General features: G+C 43.6%; 1 protein-coding gene across 2 annotated transcripts in view; it reads right to left on the reverse strand.

Annotated features, from left to right (window-relative positions):
* SYN3 (synapsin III) overlaps positions 1 to 21,452 on the reverse strand; it is a 221,593-nt gene that overhangs the window by 156,894 nt on the left and 43,247 nt on the right. For both annotated transcript variants that reach the window (XM_072145126.1, XM_072145125.1), the window contains exon 3: positions 17,755 to 17,812. In XM_072145126.1, coding sequence (XP_072001227.1) covers positions 17,755 to 17,812 — 58 coding nt within the window. The remainder of the gene's footprint in view (positions 1 to 17,754; positions 17,813 to 21,452) is intronic.

The raw sequence follows: 21,452 nt of genomic DNA on the forward strand, positions 1-21,452 counted from the left end.
ACTGCCCCCTATGTACAGGAATATAACTACTATAATACTGCCCCCTATGTACAGGTATATAACTACTATAATACTGCTCCTATGTACAGGAATATAACTACTATAATACTGCCCCCTATGTATAAGAATATAACTACTATAATACTGCCCCCTATGTACAGGAATATAACTACTATAATACTGCCCCCTATGTATAGGAATATAACTACTATAATACCGCCCCCTATGTACAGGTATACAACCTCTATACTGTGTGGGGCTCCGCCTCTGTTGCGCGGTCAGATTTGCAGCCGGAGTTGTGTTTAGTTTCTCCTGGAAATTCCGGAGCTCAGATTCTAAAATAGATGAAACAGTCGGAGTTCTTATCTTCCATGTTCCTTCCTTCGCTTTTGCTTCAATGTTTTGATGATTTCACCTCGGCCAAGTTTCCGAGACGATTTTAGCTAAAAAAAGCAGAAAATCTAGACAGCTCGGTGTGAGAATAGACAGGAGAAGTGCTCCGCTCGGGTCGTCTCGCTCCTCAGGATGTCTCCGTCTCGTCTTTTTGGGAAGTGCAATATACCGCCACATATGTCAACACCAGACAGCACATAGAAGGAGAGACCATAACCAAGGAGCCTGGAGGAGGTCATCAAGTAATCTAAGCTCCGTATCTGTAATAGCTGGAGACCATCAGTATTCAGGCTAGCCTCTGCTCACTGATCCACATCATCTACAAGCTGTAGACCATCAGTATTCAGGCTAGCCTCTGCTCACTGATCCACATCATCTACAAGCTGTAGACCATCAGTATTCAGGCTAGCCTCTACTCACTGATTCACATCATCTACAAGCTGTAGACCATCAGTATTCAGGCTAGCCTCTGCTCACTGATCCACATCATCTACAAACTGTAGACCATCAGTATTCAGGCTAGCCTCTGCTCACTGATCCACATAATCTACAAGCTGTAGACCATCAGTATTCAGGCTAGCCTCTGCTCACTGATCCACATAATCTACAAGCTGTAGACCATCAGTATTCAGGCTAGCCTCTGCTCACTGATCCACATCATCTACAAGCTGTAGACCATCAGTATTCAGGCTAGCCTCTGCTCACTGATCCACATCGTCTACAAGCTGTAGACCATCAGTATTCAGGCTAGCCTCTTATCACTGATCCACATCATATATAAGCTGTAGACCATCAGTATTCAGGCTAGCCTCTGCTCACTGATCCACATCATCTGTAAGCTGTAGACCATCAGTATTCAGGCTAGCCTCTGCTCACTGATCCACATCATCTACAAGCTGTAGACCATCAGTATTCAGGCTAGCCCCTGCTCACTGATCCACATCCTCTACAAGTTGTAGACCATCAGTATTCAGGCTAGCCTCTGCTCACTGATCCACATCATCTACAAACTGTAGACCATCAGTATTCAGGCTAGCCTCTGTTTACTGATTCACATCATCTACAAGCTGTAGACCATCAGTATTCAGGCTAGCCTCTGCTCACTGATCCACATCATCTACCAGCTGTAGACCATCAGTATTCAGGCTAGCCTCTACTATCTGATCCACATCATCTACAAGCTGGAGACCATCAGTATTCAGGCTAGCCTCTGCTCACTGATCCACATAATCTACAAGCTGTAGACCATCAGTATTCAGGCTAGCCTCTGCTCACTGATCCACATCGTCTACAAGCTGTAGACCATCAGTATTCAGGCTAGCCTCTTATCACTGATCCACATCATCTATAAGCTGTAGACCATCAGTATTCAGGCTAGCCTCTTATCACTGATCCACATCATCTATAAGCTGTAGACCATCAGTATTCAGGCTAGCCTCTGCTCACTGATCCACATCATCTGTAAGCTGTAGACCATCAGTATTCAGGCTAGCCTCTGCTCACTGATCCACATCATCTACAAGCTGTAGACCATCAGTATTCAGGCTAGCCCCTGCTCACTGATCCACATCATCCACAAGCTGTAGACCATCAGTATTCAGGCTAGCCTCTGCTCACTGATTCACATCATCTAAAAGCTGTAGACCATCAGTATTCAGGCTAGCCTCTACTATCTGATCCACATCATCTACAAGCCGTAGACCATCAGTATTCAGGCTAGCCTCTGCTCACTGATCCACATCATCTACAAGCTGTAGACCATCAGTATTCAGGCTAGCCTCTGCTCACTGATCCACATCATCTACAAGCTGTAGACCATCAGTATTCAGGCTAGCCTCTACTCACTGATCCACATCATCTACAAGCTGTAGACCATCAGTATTCAGGCTAGCCTCTGCTCACTGATCCACATCATCTACAAACTGTAGACCATCAGTATTCAGGCTAGCCTCTGCTCACTGATCCACATAATCTACAAGCTGTAGACCATCAGTATTCAGGCTAGCCTCTGCTCACTGATCCACATAATCTACAAGCTGTAGACCATCAGTATTCAGGCTAGCCTCTGCTCACTGATCCACATCATCTACAAGCTGTAGACCATCAGTATTCAGGCTAGCCTCTGCTCACTGATCCACATCGTCTACAAGCTGTAGACCATCAGTATTCAGGCTAGCCTCTTATCACTGATCCACATCATATATAAGCTGTAGACCATCAGTATTCAGGCTAGCCTCTGCTCACTGATCCACATCATCTGTAAGCTGTAGACCATCAGTATTCAGGCTAGCCTCTGCTCACTGATCCACATCATCTACAAGCTGTAGACCATCAGTATTCAGGCTAGCCCCTGCTCACTGATCCACATCCTCTACAAGTTGTAGACCATCAGTATTCAGGCTAGCCTCTGCTCACTGATCCACATCATCTACAAACTGTAGACCATCAGTATTCAGGCTAGCCTCTGTTTACTGATTCACATCATCTACAAGCTGTAGACCATCAGTATTCAGGCTAGCCTCTGCTCACTGATCCACATCATCTACCAGCTGTAGACCATCAGTATTCAGGCTAGCCTCTACTATCTGATCCACATCATCTACAAGCTGGAGACCATCAGTATTCAGGCTAGCCTCTGCTCACTGATCCACATAATCTACAAGCTGTAGACCATCAGTATTCAGGCTAGCCTCTGCTCACTGATCCACATCGTCTACAAGCTGTAGACCATCAGTATTCAGGCTAGCCTCTTATCACTGATCCACATCATCTATAAGCTGTAGACCATCAGTATTCAGGCTAGCCTCTTATCACTGATCCACATCATCTATAAGCTGTAGACCATCAGTATTCAGGCTAGCCTCTGCTCACTGATCCACATCATCTGTAAGCTGTAGACCATCAGTATTCAGGCTAGCCTCTGCTCACTGATCCACATCATCTACAAGCTGTAGACCATCAGTATTCAGGCTAGCCCCTGCTCACTGATCCACATCATCCACAAGCTGTAGACCATCAGTATTCAGGCTAGCCTCTGCTCACTGATTCACATCATCTAAAAGCTGTAGACCATCAGTATTCAGGCTAGCCTCTACTATCTGATCCACATCATCTACAAGCCGTAGACCATCAGTATTCAGGCTAGCCTCTGCTCACTGATCCACATCATCTACAAGCTGTAGACCATCAGTATTCAGGCTAGCCTCTGCTCACTGATCCACATCATCTACAAGCTGTAGACCATCAGTATTCAGGCTAGCCTCTGCTCACTGATCCACATCATCTACAAGCTGTAGACCATCAGTATTCAGGCTAGCCTCTGCTCACTGATCCACATCATCTACAAGTTGTAGACCATCAGTATTCAGGCTAGCCTCTGCTCACTGATCCACATCATCTACAAGCTGTAGACCATCAGTATTCAGGCTAGCCTCTGCTCACTGATCCACATCATCTACAAGTTGTAGACCATCAGTATTCAGGCTAGCCTCTACTCACTGATCCACATCATCTACAAGCTGTAGACTATCAGTATTCAGGCTAGCCTCTGCTCACTGATCCACACCATCTACAAGCTGTAGACCATCAGTATTCAGGCTAGCCTCTGCTCACTGATCCACATCATCTACAAGCTGTAGACCATCAGTATTCAGGCTAGCCTCTGCTCACTGATCCACATCATCTACAAGCTGTAGACCATCAGTATTCAGGCTAGCCTCTACTATCTGATCCACATCATCTACAAGCTGTAGACCATCAGTATTCAGGCTAGCCTCTGCTCACTGATCCACATCATCTACAAGCTGTAGACCATCAGTATTCAGGCTAGCCTCTGCTCACTGATCCACATCATCTACAAGCTGGAGACCATCAGTATTCAGGCTAGCCTCTGCTCACTGATCCACATCATCTACAAGCTGTAGACCATCAGTATTCAGGCTAGCCTCTGCTCACTGATCCACATCATCTACAAGCTGTAGACCATCAGTATTCAGGCTAGCCTCTGCTCACTGATCCACATCATCTACAAGCTGTAGACCATCAGTATTCAGGCTAGCCTCTGCTCACTGATCCACATCATCTACAAGCTGTAGACCATCAGTATTCAGGCTAGCCTCTGCTGACTGATCTACATCATCTACAAGCTGTAGACCATCAGTATTTAGGCTAGCCTCTGCTCACTGATCCACATGTTCTACAAGCTGTAGACCATCAGTATTCAGGCTAGCCTCTGCTCACTGATCCACATCATCTACAAGCTGTAGACCATCAGTATTCAGGCTAGCCTCTGCTCACTGATCCACATCATCTACAAGCTGTAGACCATCAGTATTCAGGCTAGCCTCTACTATCTGATCCACATCATCTACAAGCTGTAGACCATCAGTATTCAGGCTAGCCTCTGCTCACTGATCCACATCATCTACAAGCTGTAGACCATCAGTATTCAGGCTAGCCTCTGCTCACTGATCCACATCATCTACAAGCTGGAGACCATCAGTATTCAGGCTAGCCTCTGCTCACTGATCCACATCATCTACAAGCTGTAGACCATCAGTATTCAGGCTAGCCTCTGCTCACTGATCCACATCATCTACAAGCTGTAGACCATCAGTATTCAGGCTAGCCTCTGCTCACTGATCCACATCATCTACAAGTTGTAGACCATCAGTATTCAGGCTAGCCTCTACTCACTGATCCACATCATCTACAAGCTGTAGACTATCAGTATTCAGGCTAGCCTCTGCTCACTGATCCACACCATCTACAAGCTGTAGACCATCAGTATTCAGGCTAGCCTCTGCTCACTGATCCACATCATCTACAAGCTGTAGACCATCAGTATTCAGGCTAGCCTCTGCTCACTGATCCACATCATCTACAAGCTGTAGACCATCAGTATTCAGGCTAGCCTCTACTATCTGATCCACATCATCTACAAGCTGTAGACCATCAGTATTCAGGCTAGCCTCTGCTCACTGATCCACATCATCTACAAGCTGTAGACCATCAGTATTCAGGCTAGCCTCTGCTCACTGATCCACATCATCTACAAGCTGGAGACCATCAGTATTCAGGCTAGCCTCTGCTCACTGATCCACATCATCTACAAGCTGTAGACCATCAGTATTCAGGCTAGCCTCTGCTCACTGATCCACATCATCTACAAGCTGTAGACCATCAGTATTCAGGCTAGCCTCTGCTCACTGATCCACATCATCTACAAGCTGTAGACCATCAGTATTCAGGCTAGCCTCTGCTCACTGATCCACATCATCTACAAGCTGTAGACCATCAGTATTCAGGCTAGCCTCTGCTCACTGATCTACATCATCTACAAGCTGTAGACCATCAGTATTTAGGCTAGCCTCTGCTCACTGATCCACATGTTCTACAAGCTGTAGACCATCAGTATTCAGGCTAGCCTCTGCTCACTGATCCACATCATCTACAAGCTGTAGACCATCAGTATTCAGGCTAGCCTCTGCTCACTGATCCACATCATCTACAAGCTGTAGACCATCAGTATTCAGGCTAGCCTCTGCTCACTGATCCACATCATCTACAAGCTGTAGACCATCAGTATTCAGGCTAGCCTCTGCTCACTGATCCACATCATCTACAAGCTGTAGACCATCAGTATTCAGGCTAGCCTCTGCTCACTGATCGACATCATCTACAAGCTGTAGACCATCAGTATTCAGGCTAGCCTCTGCTCACTGATCCACATCATCTACAAGCTGTAGACCATCAGTATTCAGGCTAGCCTCTGCTCACTGATCCACATCATCTACAAGGTGTGGACCATCAGTATTTAGGCTAGCCTCTGCTCACTGATCCACATCATCTACAAGCTGTAGACCATCAGTATTCAGGCTAGCCTCTGCTCACTGATCCACATCATCTACAAGCTGTAGACCATCAGTATTCAGGCTAGCCTCTGCTCACTGATCCACATCATCTACAAGCTGTAGACCATCAGTATTCAGGCTAGCCTCTGCTCACTGATCCACATCATCTACAAGCTGTAGACCATCAGTATTCAGGCTAGCCTCTGCTCACTGATCCACATCATCTACAAGCTGTAGACCATCAGTATTCAGGCTAGCCTCTGCTCACTGATCCACATTATCCACAAGCTGTAGACCATCAGTATTCAGGCTAGCCTCTGCTATCTGATCCACATCATCTACAAGCTGTAGACCATCAGTATTCAGGCTAACCTCTGCTCACTGATCCACATCATCTACAAGCTGGAGACCCTCAGTATTCAGACTAGCCTCTGCTATCTGATCCACATTATCTACAAGCTGGAGACCATCAGTATTCAGGCTAGCCTCTGCTATCTGATCCACATCATCTACAAGCTGTAGACCATCAGTATTCAGGCTAGCCTCTGCTCACTGATCCACATCCTCTACAAGCTGTAGACCATCAGTATTCAGGCTAGCCTCTGCTCACTGATCCACATCATCTACAAGCTGGAGACCATCAGTATTCAGGCTAGCCTCTGTTCACTGATCCACATCATCTACAAGCTGTAAACCATCAGTATTCAGGCTAGCCTCTGCTCACTGATCCACATTATCTACAAGCTGTAGACCATCAGTATTCAGGCTAGCCTCTGCTCACTGATCCACATCATCTACAAGCTGTAGACCATCAGGATTCAGGCTAGCCTCTGCTCATTGATCCACATCATCTACAAGCTGTAGACCGTCAGTATTCAGGCTAGCCTCTGCTCACTGATCCACATCATCTACAAGCTGTAGACCATCAGTATTCAGGCTAGCCTATGCTCACTGATCCACATCATCTACAAGCTGTAGACCATCAGTATTCAGGCTAGCCTCTGCTCACTGATCCACACCATCTACAAGCTGTAGACCATCAGTATTCAGGCTAGCCTCTGCTCACTGATCCACATCATCTACAAGCTGTAGACCATCAGTATTCAGGCTAGCCTCTGCTCACTGATCCACATCATCTACAAGCTGTAGACCATCAGTATTCAGGCTAGCCTCTGCTCACTGATCCACATCATCTACAAGCTGTAGACCATCAGTATTCAGGCTAGCCTCTGCTCACTGATCCACACCATCTACAAGCTGTAGACCATCAGGATTCAGGCTAGCCTCTGTTCACTGATCCACATCATCTACAAGCTGTAAACCATCAGTATTCAGGCTAGCCTCTACTCACTGATCCCCATCATCTACAAGCTGTAGACCATCAGTATTCAGGCCAGCCTCTGCTCACTGATCCACATCATCTACAAGCTGGAGACCATCAGTATTCAGGCTAGCCTCTGCTCACTGATCTACATCATCTACAAGCTGTAGACCATCAGTATTCAGGCTAGCCTCTGCTCACTGATCCACATCATCTACAAGCTGTAGACCATCAGTATTCAGGCTAGCCTCTGCTCACTGATCCACATCATCTACAAGCTGTAGACCATCAGTATTCAGGCTAGCCTCTGCTCACTGATCCACATCATCTACAAGCTGTAGACCATCAGTATTCAGGCTAGCCTCTGCTCACTGATCCACACCATCTACAAGCTGTAGACCATCAGTATTCAGGCTAGCCTCTGCTATCTGATCCACATCATCTACAAGCTGGAGACCATCAGTATTCAGGCTAGCCTCTGCTATCTGATCCACATCATCTACAAGCTGTAGACCATCAGTATTCAGGCTAGCCTCTGCTCACTGATCCACATCATCTACAAGCTGTAAACCATCAGTATTCAGGCTAGCCTCTGCTATCTGATCCACATCATCTACAAGCTGTAGACCGTCAGTATTCAGGCTAGCCTCTGCTCACTGATCCACATCATCTACAAGCTGTAGACCATCAGTATTCAGGCTAGCCTCTGCTCACTGATCCACACCATCTACAAGCTGTAGACCATCAGTATTCAGGCTAGCCTCTGCTCACTGATCCACATCATCTACAAGCTGTAGACCGTCAGTATTCAGGCTAGCCTCTGCTCACTGATCCACATCATCTACAAGCTGTAGACCATCAGTATTCAGGCTAGCCTCTGCTCACTGATCCACATCATCTACAAGCTGTAGACCATCAGTATTCAGGCTAGCCTCTGCTCACTGATCCACATCATCTACAAGCTGTAGACCATCAGGATTCAGGCTAGCCTCTGTTCACTGATCCACATCATCTACAAGCTGTAAACCATCAGTATTCAGGCTAGCCTCTGCTCACTGATCCACATCATCTACAAGCTGTAGACCATCAGGATTCAGGCTAGCCTCTGCTCACTGATCCACATCATCTACAAGCTGTAGACCATCAGTATTCAGGCTAGCCTCTGCTCACTGATCCACATCATCTACAAGCTGTAGACCATCAGTATTCAGATTAGCCTCTGCTCACTGATCCACATCATCTACAAGCTGTAGACCATCAGTATTCAGGCTAGCCTCTGCTCACTGATCCACATCATCTACAAGCTGTAGACCATCAGTATTCAGGCTAGCCTCTACTATCTGATCCACATCATCTACAAGCTGGAGACCATCAGTATTCAGGCTAGCCTCTGCTCACTGATCCACATCATCTACAAGCTGTAGACCATCAGTATTCAGGCTAGCCTCTGCTCACTGATCCACATCATCTACAAGCTGTAGACCATCAGTATTCAGGCTAGCCTCTGCTATCTGATCCACATCATCTACAAGCTGTAGACCATCAGTATTCAGGCTAGCCTCTGCTCACTGATCCACACCATCTACAAGCTGTGGACCATCAGTATTTAGGCTAGCCTCTGCTCACTGATCCACATCATCTACAAGCTGTAGACCATCAGTATTCAGGCTAGCCTCTGCTCACTGATCCACATCATCTACAAGTTGTAGACCATCAGTATTCAGGCTAACCTCTGCTCACTGATCCACATCATCTACAAGTTGTAGACAATCAGTATTCAGACTAGCCTCTGCTCACTGATCCACATCATCTACAAGCTGGAGACCATCAGTATTCAGGCTAGCCTCTGCTCACTGATCCACATCATCTACAAGCTGTAGACCATCAGTATTCAGGCTAGCCTCTGCTCACTGATCCACATCATCTACAAGCTGTAGACCATCAGTATTCAGACTAGCCTCTACTCACTGATCCACATCATCTACAAGCTGTAGACCATCAGTATTCAGGCTAGCCTCTGCTCACTGATCCACATCATCTACAAGCTGTAGACCATCAGTATTCAGGCTAGCCTCTACTATCTGATCCACATCATCTACAAGCTGTAGACCATCAGTATTCAGGCCAGCCTCTGCTCACTGATCCACATCATCTACAAGCTGTAGACCATCAGTATTCAGGCTAGCCTCTGCTCACTGATTCACATCATCTACAAGCTGTAGACCATCAGTATTCAGGCTAGCCTCTGCTCACTGATCCACATCATCTACAAGCTGTAGACCATCAGTATTCAGGCTAGCCTCTGCTCACTGATCGACATCATCTACAAGCTGTAGACCATCAGTATTCAGGCTAGCCTCTGCTCACTGATCCACATCATCTACAAGCTGTAGACCATCAGTATTCAGGCTAGCCTCTGCTCACTGATCCACATCATCTACAAGCTGTGGACCATCAGTATTTAGGCTGGCCTCTGCTCACTGATCCACATCATCTACAAGCTGTAGACCATCAGTATTCAGGCTAGCCTCTGCTCACTGATCCACATCATCTACAAGCTGTAGACCATCAGTATTCAGGCTAGCCTCTGCTCACTGATCCACATCATCTACAAGTTGTAGACCATCAGTATTCAGGCTAGCCTCTGCACACTGATCCACATCATCTACAAGCTGTAGACCATCAGTATTCAGGCTAGCCTCTGCTCACTGATCCACATCATCTACAAGTTGTAGACCATCAGTATTCAGGCTAGCCTCTGCTCACTGATCCACATCATCTACAAGCTGTAGACCATCAGTATTCAGGCTAGCCTCTGCTCACTGATCGACATCATCTACAAGCTGTAGACCATCAGTATTCAGGCTAGCCTCTGCACACTGATCCACATCATCTACAAGCTGTAGACCATCAGTATTCAGGCTAGCCTCTGCACACTGATCCACATCATCTACAAGCTGTAGACCATCAGTATTCAGGCTAGCCTCTGCTCACTGATCCACATAATCTACAAGCTGTAGACCATCAGTATTCAGGCTAGCCTCTGCTCACTGATCCACATCATCTACAAGCTGTAGACCATCAGTATTCAGGCTAGCCTCTGCTCACTGATCCACATCATCTACAAGCTGTAGACCATCAGTATTCAGGCTAGCCTCTACTATCTGATCCACATCATCTACAAGCTGTAGACCATCAGTATTCAGGCTAGCCTCTACTATCTTATCCACATCATCTACAAGCTGTAGACCATCAGTATTCAGGCTAGCCTCTGCTCACTGATCCACATCATCTACAAGCTGTAGACCATCAGTATTCAGGCTAGCCTCTGCTCACTGATCCACATCATCTACAAGCTGTAGACCATCAGTATTCAGGCTAGCCTCTGCTCACTGATCCACATCATCTACAAGCTGTAGACCATCAGTATTCAGGCTAGCCTCTACTATCTGATCCACATCATCTACAAGCTGTAGACCATCAGTATTCAGGCTAGCCTCTACTATCTTATCCACATCATCTACAAGCTGTAGACCATCAGTATTCAGGCTAGCCTCTGCTCACTGATCCACATCATCTACAAGCTGTAGACCATCAGTATTCAGGCTAGCCTCTGCTCACTGATCCACATCATCTACAAGCTGTAGACCATCAGTATTCAGGCTAGCCTCTGCTCACTGATCGACATCATCTACAAGCTGTAGCCCATCAGTATTCAGGCTAGCCTCTGCTCACTGATCCACATCATCTACAAGCTGTAGACCATCAGTATTCAGGCTAGCCTCTGCTCACTGATCCACATCATCTACAAGCTGTGGACCATCAGTATTTAGGCTAGCCTCTGCTCACTGATCCACATCATCTACAAGCTGTAGACCATCAGTATTCAGGCTAGCCTCTGCTCACTGATCCACATCATCCACAAGCTGTAGACCATCAGTATTCAGGCTAGCCTCTACTATCTGATCCACATCATCTACAAGTTATAGACCATCAGTATTCAGGCTAGCCTCTGCTCACTGATCCACATCATCTACAAGCTGTAGACCATCAGTATTCAGGCTAGCCTCTGCTCACTGATCCACACCATCTACAAACTGTAGACCATCAGTATTCAGGCTAGCCTCTGCTCACTGATCCACACCATCTACAAGCTGTACACCATCAGTATTCAGGCTAGCCTCTGCTCACTGATCCACATCATCTACAAGCTGTAGACCATCAGTATTCAGGCTAGCCTCTGCTCACTGATCCACATCATCTACAAGCTGTGGACCATCAGTATTCAGGCTAGCCTCTGCTCACTGATCCACATCATCCACAAGCTGTAGACTATCAGTATTCAGGCTAGCCTCTACTATCTGATCCACATCATCTACAAGCTGTAGACCATCAGTATTTAGGCTAGCCTCTACTCACTGATCCACATCATCTACAAGCTGTAGACCATCAGTATTCAGGCTAGCCTCTGCTCAATGATCAACATCATCTACAAGCTGTAGACCATCAGTATTCAGGCTAGCCTTTACTCACTGATCCACATCATCTACAAGCTGTAGACCATCAGAATTCAGGCTAGCCTCTGCTGACTGATCCACATCATCTACAAGCTGTAGACCATCAGTATTCAGGCTAGCCTCTGCTCACTGATCCACATCATCCACAAGCTGTAGACTATCAGTATTCAGGCTAGCCTCTGCTCACTGATCCACATCATCTACAAGCTGTAGACCATCAGTATTCAGGCTAGCCTCTGCTCACTGATCCACATCATCTACAAGCTGTAGACCATCAGTATTCAGGCTAGCCTCTGCTCACTGATCCACATCATCTACAAGCTGTAGACCATCAGTATTCAGGCTAGCCTCTACTCAATGATCAACATCATCTACAAGCTGTAGACCATCAGTATTCAGGCTAGCCTCTGCTCACTGATCCACATCATCTACAAGCTGTAGACCATCAGTATTCAGGCTAGCCTCTGCTCACTGATCCACATCATCTACAAGCTGTAGACCATCAGTATTCAGGCTAGCCTCTACTCACTGATCCACATCCAAATAACTGGTTCATTGTTAATTTAAGGTGGAATGGCACCATTTCTTAAGGTGGAATTTGGAATGGTTGTGACATTGAGTTGGAATAACACAACCATCTTTCCTTAAGGTGGAATTTTTCTTGAAGTTGTAGGAACCTCTATGGCATTGTGATCAGTTACCGTGGTCGTGTTGGGACACTGTGGTCTTGATGGTGATAGACCCACCGTGGGATTTGGGTGAATTATCGGGGTCATCCCTTCTTGAGGTGGAATTGCACTTATCTTAAGGTGGAATTTCTACAGCTCTGACATCATGGTAGGTTACCAGAGTCATATTTGTCTTAAAGATGATTTTTCGTTTCGGCTTGGACATTACTATTAAAAACAAGGGTCATCTTTACTTAAGGTGGAATTTTTCGTGAAGGTGTTCGAACCCATGTGGGATGTTGGTCAATTATCAGCGTCATCTTTTCTTAAGACAGAATTTCTCTTAAATGTGTTGGATGTTGAGGTCCATCTTGGCAGAGTTTTTCTTAAAGGTGACCAGGTTCATCTTCTCTTAAGGTGGTAGCATTGTAGCAGCTGGTACACTGTGGTCAAGGAACAGGGTCGTCTTTACTTAAGATGGAACTTTTCTTGATGGTATCAGGGTGGGATGTTGGTCAATCATTGGGGTTGTCCCTTCTTGAGGTGGAATTTCTCCTTATAGTTTTGGTACAGCTCTGACATTATGGTAATATTTGTCTTAAAGATTTTTAGTTTCGTCTTGGACATTGCTGTCAATAACAAGGGTCATCTTTACTTAAGGTGGAATTTTTCGTAATGGTTTTCGAACTAATGTGGGATGTTGGTCAATTATCTGTGTCATCTTTTCTTAAGGTAGATTGTCACTTTTCTTAAGACAGAATTTCTCATAAATGTGTTGGATGTTGAGGTCCATTTTGGAGTTTTTCTTAAAGGTGCTTCGATTCGGCTTCAACATTGTGGTCAATAACCAGGTTCATCTTCTCTTAAGGTGGTAGCATTGTAGCAGCTGGTACACTGTGGTCAAGAAACAGGGTCGTCTTTACTTAAGATGGAACTTTTCTTAATGGTATAAGGGTGGGATGTTGGTCAATCATCAGGGTCGACCATTATTGAGGTGGAATTTCTCCTGATAGTTTTAGTACAGCTCTGACATTATGGTCATCTTCTCTTAAGGTGGTAGTACTGTAACAGCTGGTACACTGTGGTCAATGCACAGTGTCATCTTTACTTAAGATGGATCTTTGAGGTCCATCTTGGTAGAGTTTTTCTTAAAGGTGCTTCGATTCGGCTTGGACATTGTGGTCAATAACCAGGTTCATCTTCTCTTAAGGTGGTAGCATTGTAGCAGCTGGTACACTGTGGTCAAGGAACAGGGTCGTCTTTACTTAAGATGGAACTTTTCTTGATGGTATCAGGGTGGGATGTTGGTCAATGCTCGGGGTCATCCATTCTTTAGGTGGAATTTTTGGTGAATCATCAGGGTCGTCCCTTCTTGAGGTGGAATTTCTCCGGATAGTTTTGGTATAGCTCTGACATTATGGTCATCTTCTCTTAAGGTGGTAGCACTGTAACACCTGGTACATTGTGGTCAAGGAACAGTGTCATCTTAGTTAAGATGGAACTTTGAGGTCCATCTTGGTAGAGTTTTTCTTAAAGGTGCCTCGATTCGGCTTGGACATTGTGGTCAATGACCAGGTTCATCTTCTCTTAAGGTGGTAGCATTGTAACAGCTGGTACACTGTGGTCAAGGAACAGGGTCGTCTTAACTTAAGATGGAACTTTTCTTGATGGTATCAGGGTGGGATGTTGGTCAATGCTCGGGGTCGACCATTCTTGAGGTGGAATTTCTCCGGATAGTTTTGGTGTAGCTCTGACACTATGGTCATCTTCTCATAAGGTGGTAGCACTGTAACAGCTGGTAGACTGTGGTCAATGAACAGGGTCCTCTCTACTTAAGATGGATCTTTGAGGTCCATCTTGGTAGAGTTTTTCTTAAAGGTGCTTCGATTCGGCTTGGACATTGTGGTCATCTTCTCTTACGGTTGTAGCATCGTAACAGCTGGTACACCGTGGTCAATGAACAGGGTCATCTTTACTTAAGATGGAACTTTTCTTGATGCTATCAGTGTGGGATGTTGGTCAATCATCGGGGTCGTCCCTTCTTGAGGTGGAATTTCTCCGGATAGTTTTGGTACAGCTCTGACATTATGGTCATCTTCTCATAAGGTGGTAGCATCGTAACAGCTGGTACACTGTGGTCAAGGAACAGGGTCGTCTTTACCTAAGATGGAACTTTTCTTGATGGTATCAGTGTGGGATGTTGGTCAATGATCGGAGTCATCTACTCTTGTGGTGGAATTTTTGGTCAATCATCAGGGTCGACCATTCTTGAGGTGGAACTTCTTCTGATCGTTTTGGTACAGCTCTGACATTATGGTCCTATTTGTCTTCAAGGAGTTTCGTTTCGTCTTAGACATAACAAGGGTCATCTTTCCTTCAGGTCGAATTTTTCGTGAAGGTGTTCGAACCCATGTGAGATGTTGGTCAATTATCGGTGCCATCCTTTCTTAAGGTGGAATATCTCTCAGGCTGAAACGTCTCCAAGGTTCATGTTTTTTTCTTGAAGGTGCTTTGTTTTGGCTTGGACATTGTGGTCAACGTCAGTAGGAACTTTCCCCGAAGTTGTAGAAACATCTGCGGCATGGTGATGAGTTTTCCTTAGGTGGGGCGCCACCTCTGGTGATTACCGTCAGCGCGGCTATGTTTGGGTGTATTGTGGGAACTCCGCTTCCTTACATCAACAACACACGAGACTATTTTTAAGACAAGACTATTTTCTCTTGGTCAGCGCCTCATCCTTGTATCTCCTTATAAGATGCCTCTTCAGCGTCTCTACCCCCCCCCCCCCTCCCACCGCTATTCCGTCTTTAGGAAACCCATGAATAGAGGGTTTGTTCTGAAATCTGATGTCGGGAATATTAATCTGATGATGGAACGGGAGTGGAGGGGCTCCGACTCCGAGGAGGTTTGTGTGTGGTGGTGGAGGGACACTGGATTAGATGATGGGACGGTGGCATCTTGGTGACAAAATAGAGAGAAGACAACAGGCAAGGGGAGGGGGTGAATTAAAGGGATTAAAGGGGAGGGGTTAAACAAGCTGAAAATGTGGTGTCTTTAAGAGCCCCTAAGACTGGTGCCAAGACAAATCTCAGTGCCCCAAGCACGTTGCTGGCAGAGCAGAGACCTTCATTGAGTCGTGTCTGGAGTTGGCAGGGACCAGAGCGACGCGACATTGTGCCTTCACCCCGAGCGCTGATGCTTTTTGGCGCCGTGACACCAGAGGTCAGAAAGCAAATTTTTGCAGCAATGAATGGCAGAACTTTATCGATGCCAACGACTGCGGCAATTTGCAAAATCCATCGTTGTTGTACTGAGGCTCTTTTGTCACCTCTTACAGAATCTGGAATCGGTTGCCCGCTAATGGTTTACAAAGTGTCAGGCAGGAGGTGGTTAAACTATTGCCCCTCCCACTTGATCTCTTAGGGGCGGGTACAAGCTCTTATTAGGTGGTGACCATCAGATTTACTTACCCGGTCCATTCTCGAACCAGCGGCGCGTTCTCTGCGGTGGATTCGGGTCCGGCCGGGATTCACTAAGGTAGTTCCTCCGACGTCAACCAGGTGGCGCTGCTGCGCAGAAGTTCCCCTAGACCCGCCGGAATGCACTGAAGTTCACCGGCCTATATCTGGTGAAGGTAAGTGCAAGTCCCGCAACACTTTTTTTTTTTTATTAAATGTGGCGGTTTTTCCGATTCCGCCGGGTTTTCGTTCGGCCACCCCCCATTTCCGTCGCGTGCATGCCGGCGCCGATGCGCCACAATCCGATCGCGTGCGCCAAAATCCCGGGGCAATACAGGGAAAATTGGCGCATATCGGAAATATTCAGGTAACACGTCGGGAAAACGTGAATCGGCCCCTTAGTAAATGACCCCCATTGTGTAGCCATTGATTTGACTCATTTCTATATGGAAAATCTTGGATAATGGATCCCAAAGTGTCAGTCAGGGGAGTGATAACACCCCTATCACCCCTCACTATATGCCCCTACCGTTTTCTTAAAAGGGGTGGGGCTGGACCCTTGCCTCCTGATTGGCCATTGCTCACTGATTCATGACAAGCAAAGTTACCAATGGAGATGATTCAGTGCTGACTTGGTGTGTGGTGTGGAGAAGTATTATGTATGTGTGTAATAGTATGATATATGTGTGTAGTGTTGTTGTATTAATTAGTAGTGTGTAGTAGTGCTTTAGTGTAATTTATGTATGTGTGTAGAAGTATAATATATGTGTGTAGTTGTATTAATTAGTAGTGTGTAGTAGTGTAATATATGTATGTGTGTATTAATATAATATATGTGTGCAGTATTAATTAGCAATGTGTAGTAGTGCAGTAGTGTAATATATTTATGTGCGTATTGATATAATATATGTGTGTAATGTTATTGTATTAATTAGTAGTGTGTAGTAGTGCAGTAGTGTAATTTCTGTTTGTGTGTAGTAGTATAATATATGTGTGTAGTGTAGTTGTATTAATTAGTAGTGTGTAGTAGTGTAATTTATGTATGTGTGTATTAATATAATATATGTTTGTAGTGTAGTGTCAATTAGCAATGTGTAGTAGTGCAGTAATGTAATATATGTATGTGTGTAGTAGTATAATATATGTGTGTAGTGTAGTTGTATTAATTAGTAGTGTGTAGTAGTGTAATATATGTATGTGGGTATTAATATCTATGTGTGTAGTGTAGTATTAATTAGCAATGTGTAGTAGTGCAGTAGTATAATATATGTGGTGTGTTGCAGTATTATGTATGTGTGTAATAATACATAACAATTTATGCAGTTACCCCTAAAGGTTACTCTCTATACATAGATTTGGTCACCTTTATATTGCATGCAGTGAGCGTCCACAAGTGGTGACTACAGGAAGAGGGAATTCAACCAATGAGCGAAGTAACGTTTTGAAATCACATAAATAATGGAACATGGTGGAGTTCTCCACGGGAAGGACCTCAGGAGGCTGCAACTGGTTGTGTAGATGAAATGTGATTTCAAGAAAACTTACCTGCTCCACTCGAATTTCGTACTCCTTATTCACCTTCTTCCCTCTAAAATACTTGGGCCTGCAACAAAAACAAGATAGTAGTTATATTCTTGTACATAGGGGGCAGTATTATAGTAGTTATATTCCTGTACATAGGGGGCAGTATTATAGTAGTTATATTCCTGTACATAGGGGACAGTATTATAGTAGTTATATGTCTGTACATAGGGGGCAGTATTATAGTAGTTATATTCCTGTACATAGGGGGCAGTATTATAGTAGTTATATTATTGTACATAGGGGGCAGTATTATAGTAGTTATATTCCTGTACATAGGGGGCAGTATTATAGTAGTTATATTATTGTACATAGGGGGCAGTATTATAGTAGTTATATTCCTGTACATAGGGGGCAGTATTATAGTAGTTATATTCCTGTACATAGGGGGCAGTATTATAGTAGTTATATTCTTGTACATAGGGGGCAGTATTATAGTAGTTATATTCTTGTACATAGGGGCAGTATTATAGTAGTTATATTCTTGTACATAGGGGGCAGTATTATAGTAGTTATATTCCTGTACATAGGGGGCAGTATTATAGTAGTTATATTCTTGCACATAGGGGGCAGTATTATAGTAGTTATATTCTTGTACATAGGGGCAGTATTATAGTAGTTATATTCTTGTACATAGGGAGCAGTATTATAGTAGTTATATTCCTGTACATAGGGGGCAGTATTATAGTAGTTATATACTTGTACATAGGGGGCAGTATTATAGTAGTTATATTCCTGTACATAGGGGGCAGTATTATAGTAGTTATATTCCTGTACATAGGGGGCAGTATTATAGTAGTTATATTCTTGTACATAGGGGGCAGTATTATAGTAGTTATATTCCTGTACATAGGGGGCAGTATTATAGTAGTTATATTATTGTACATAGGGGGCAGTATTATAGTAGTTATATTCCTGTACATAGGGGGCAGTATTATAGTAGTTATATTATTGTACATAGGGGGCAGTATTATAGTAGTTATATTCCTGTACATAGGGGGCAGTATTATAGTAGTTATATTCCTGTACATAGGGGGCAGTATTATAGTAGTTATATTCTTGTACATAGGGGGCAGTATTATAGTAGTTATATTCTTGTACATAGGGGCAGTATTATAGTAGTTATATTCTTGTACATAGGGGGCAGTATTATAGTAGTTATATTCCTGTACATAGGGGGCAGTATTATAGTAGTTATATTCTTGCACATAGGGGGCAGTATTATAGTAGTTATATTCTTGTACATAGGGGCAGTATTATAGTAGTTATATTCTTGTACATAGGGAGCAGTATTATAGTAGTTATATTCCTGTACATAGGGGGCAGTATTATAGTAGTTATATACTTGTACATAGGGGGCAGTATTATAGTAGTTATATTCTTGTACATAGGGGCAGTATTATAGTAGTTATATTCCTGTACATAGGGGGCAGTATTATAGTAGTTATATTCTTGTACATAGGGGGCAGTATTATAGTAGTTATATTCCTGTACATAGGGGGCAGTATTATAGTAGTTATATTCTTGTACATAGGGGGCAGTATTATAGTAGTTATATTCCTGTACATAGGGGGCAGTATTATAGTAGTTATATTCCTGTACATAGGGGCAGTATTATAGTAGTTATATTCTTGTACATAGGGGGCAGTATTATAGTAGTTATATTCTTGTACATAGGGGGCAGTATTATAGTAGTTATGTTCTTGTACATAGGGGGCAGTATTATAGTAGTTATATTCCTGTACATAGGGGGCAGTATTATATTAGATATATTCTTGTACATAGGGGGCAGTATTATAGTAGTTATATTCTTGTACATAGGGGGCAGTATTATAGTAGTTATATTCCTGTACATAGGGGACAGTATTATAGTAGTTATGTTCTTGTACATAGGGGACAGTATTATAGTAGTTATATTCTTGTACACAGGGGGCAGTATTATAGTAGTTATATTCCTGTACATAGGGGGCAGTATTATAGTGGTTATATTCTTGTACATAGGGGCAGTATTATAGTAGTTATATTCCTGTACATAGGGGGCAGTATTATAGTAGTTATATGTCTGTACATAGGGGGCAGTATTATAGTAGTTATATTCTTGTACATAGGGGCAGTATTATAGTAGTTATGTTCTTGTACATAGGGGGCAATATTATAGTAGTTATATTCCTGTACATAGGGGGCAGGATTATAGTAGTTATATTCTTGTACATAGGGGGCAGTATTATAGTAGTTATGTTCTTGTACATAGGGGGCAGTATTATAGTAGTTATATTCCTGTACATAGGGGGCAGTATTATATTAGATATATTCTTGTACATAGGGGGCAGTATTATAGTAGTTATATTCTTGTACATAGGGGGCAGTATTATAGTAGTTATATTCCTGTACATAGGGGACAGTATTATAGTAGTTATGTTCTTGTACATAGGGGGCAGTATTATAGTAGTTATATTCCTGTACATAGGGGGCAGTATTATAGTAGTTATATTCTTGTACATAGGGGGCAGTATTATAGTAGTTATATTCCTGTATATAGGGGGTAGTATTATAGTAGTTATATTCTTGTACACAGGGGGCAGTATTATAGTAGTTATATTCCTGTATATAGGGGGTAGTATTATAGTAGTTATATTCCTGTACATAGGGGGCAGTATTATAGTAGTTATATTCTTGTACATAGGGGGCAGTATTACAGTAGTTATATTCTTGTACATAGGGGGCAGTATTATAGTAGTTATATTCCTGTACATAGGGGGCAGTATTATAGTAGTTATATTCCTGTACACAGGGGGCAGTATTATAGTAGTTATATTCTTGTACATAGGGGGCAGTATTATAGTAGATATATTCTTGTACATAGGGGGCAGTATTATAGTAGTTATATTCTTGTACATAGGGGGCAGTGTTATAGTAGTTATATTCTTGTACATAGGGGGCAGTATTATAGTAGTTATATTCCTGTACATAGGGGGCAGTATTATAGTAGTTATATTCTTGTACATAGGGGGCAGTATTATAGTAGTTATATTCTTGTACATAGGGGGCAGTATTATAGTAGTTATATTCTTGTACATAGGAGGCAGTATTATAGTAGTTATATTCCTGTACATAGGGGGCAGTATTATAGTAGATATATTCCTGTACATAGGGGGCAGTATTATAGTAGTTATATTCCTGTACATAGGGGGCAGTATTATAGTAGTTATATTCTTGTACATAGGGGGCAGTATTATAGTAGTTATATTCCTGTACATAGGGGGCAGTATTATAGTAGTTATATCCCTGTACATAGGGGGCAGTATTATAGTAGTTATATTCCTGTACATAGGGGGCAGTATTATAGTAGTTATATTCTTGTACATAGGGGGCAGTATTATAGTAGTTATATCCCTGTACATAGGGGGCAGTATTATAGTAGTTATATTCTTGTACATAGGGGGCAGTATTATAGTAGTTATATCCCTGTACATAGGGGGCAGTATTATAGTAGTTATATTCTTGTACATAGGGGGCAGTATTATAGTAGTTATATTCTTGTACATAGGGGGCAGTATTATAGTAGTTATATTCCTGTACATAGGGGGCAGTATTATAGTAGTTATATTCCTGTACATAGGGGGCAGTATTATAGTAGTTATATTCTTGTACATAGGGGGCAG

Source organism: Engystomops pustulosus, chromosome 4 (assembly GCF_040894005.1).
Source record: "Engystomops pustulosus chromosome 4, aEngPut4.maternal, whole genome shotgun sequence".
NCBI classification, from domain to species: Eukaryota; Metazoa; Chordata; class Amphibia; order Anura; family Leptodactylidae; genus Engystomops; species Engystomops pustulosus.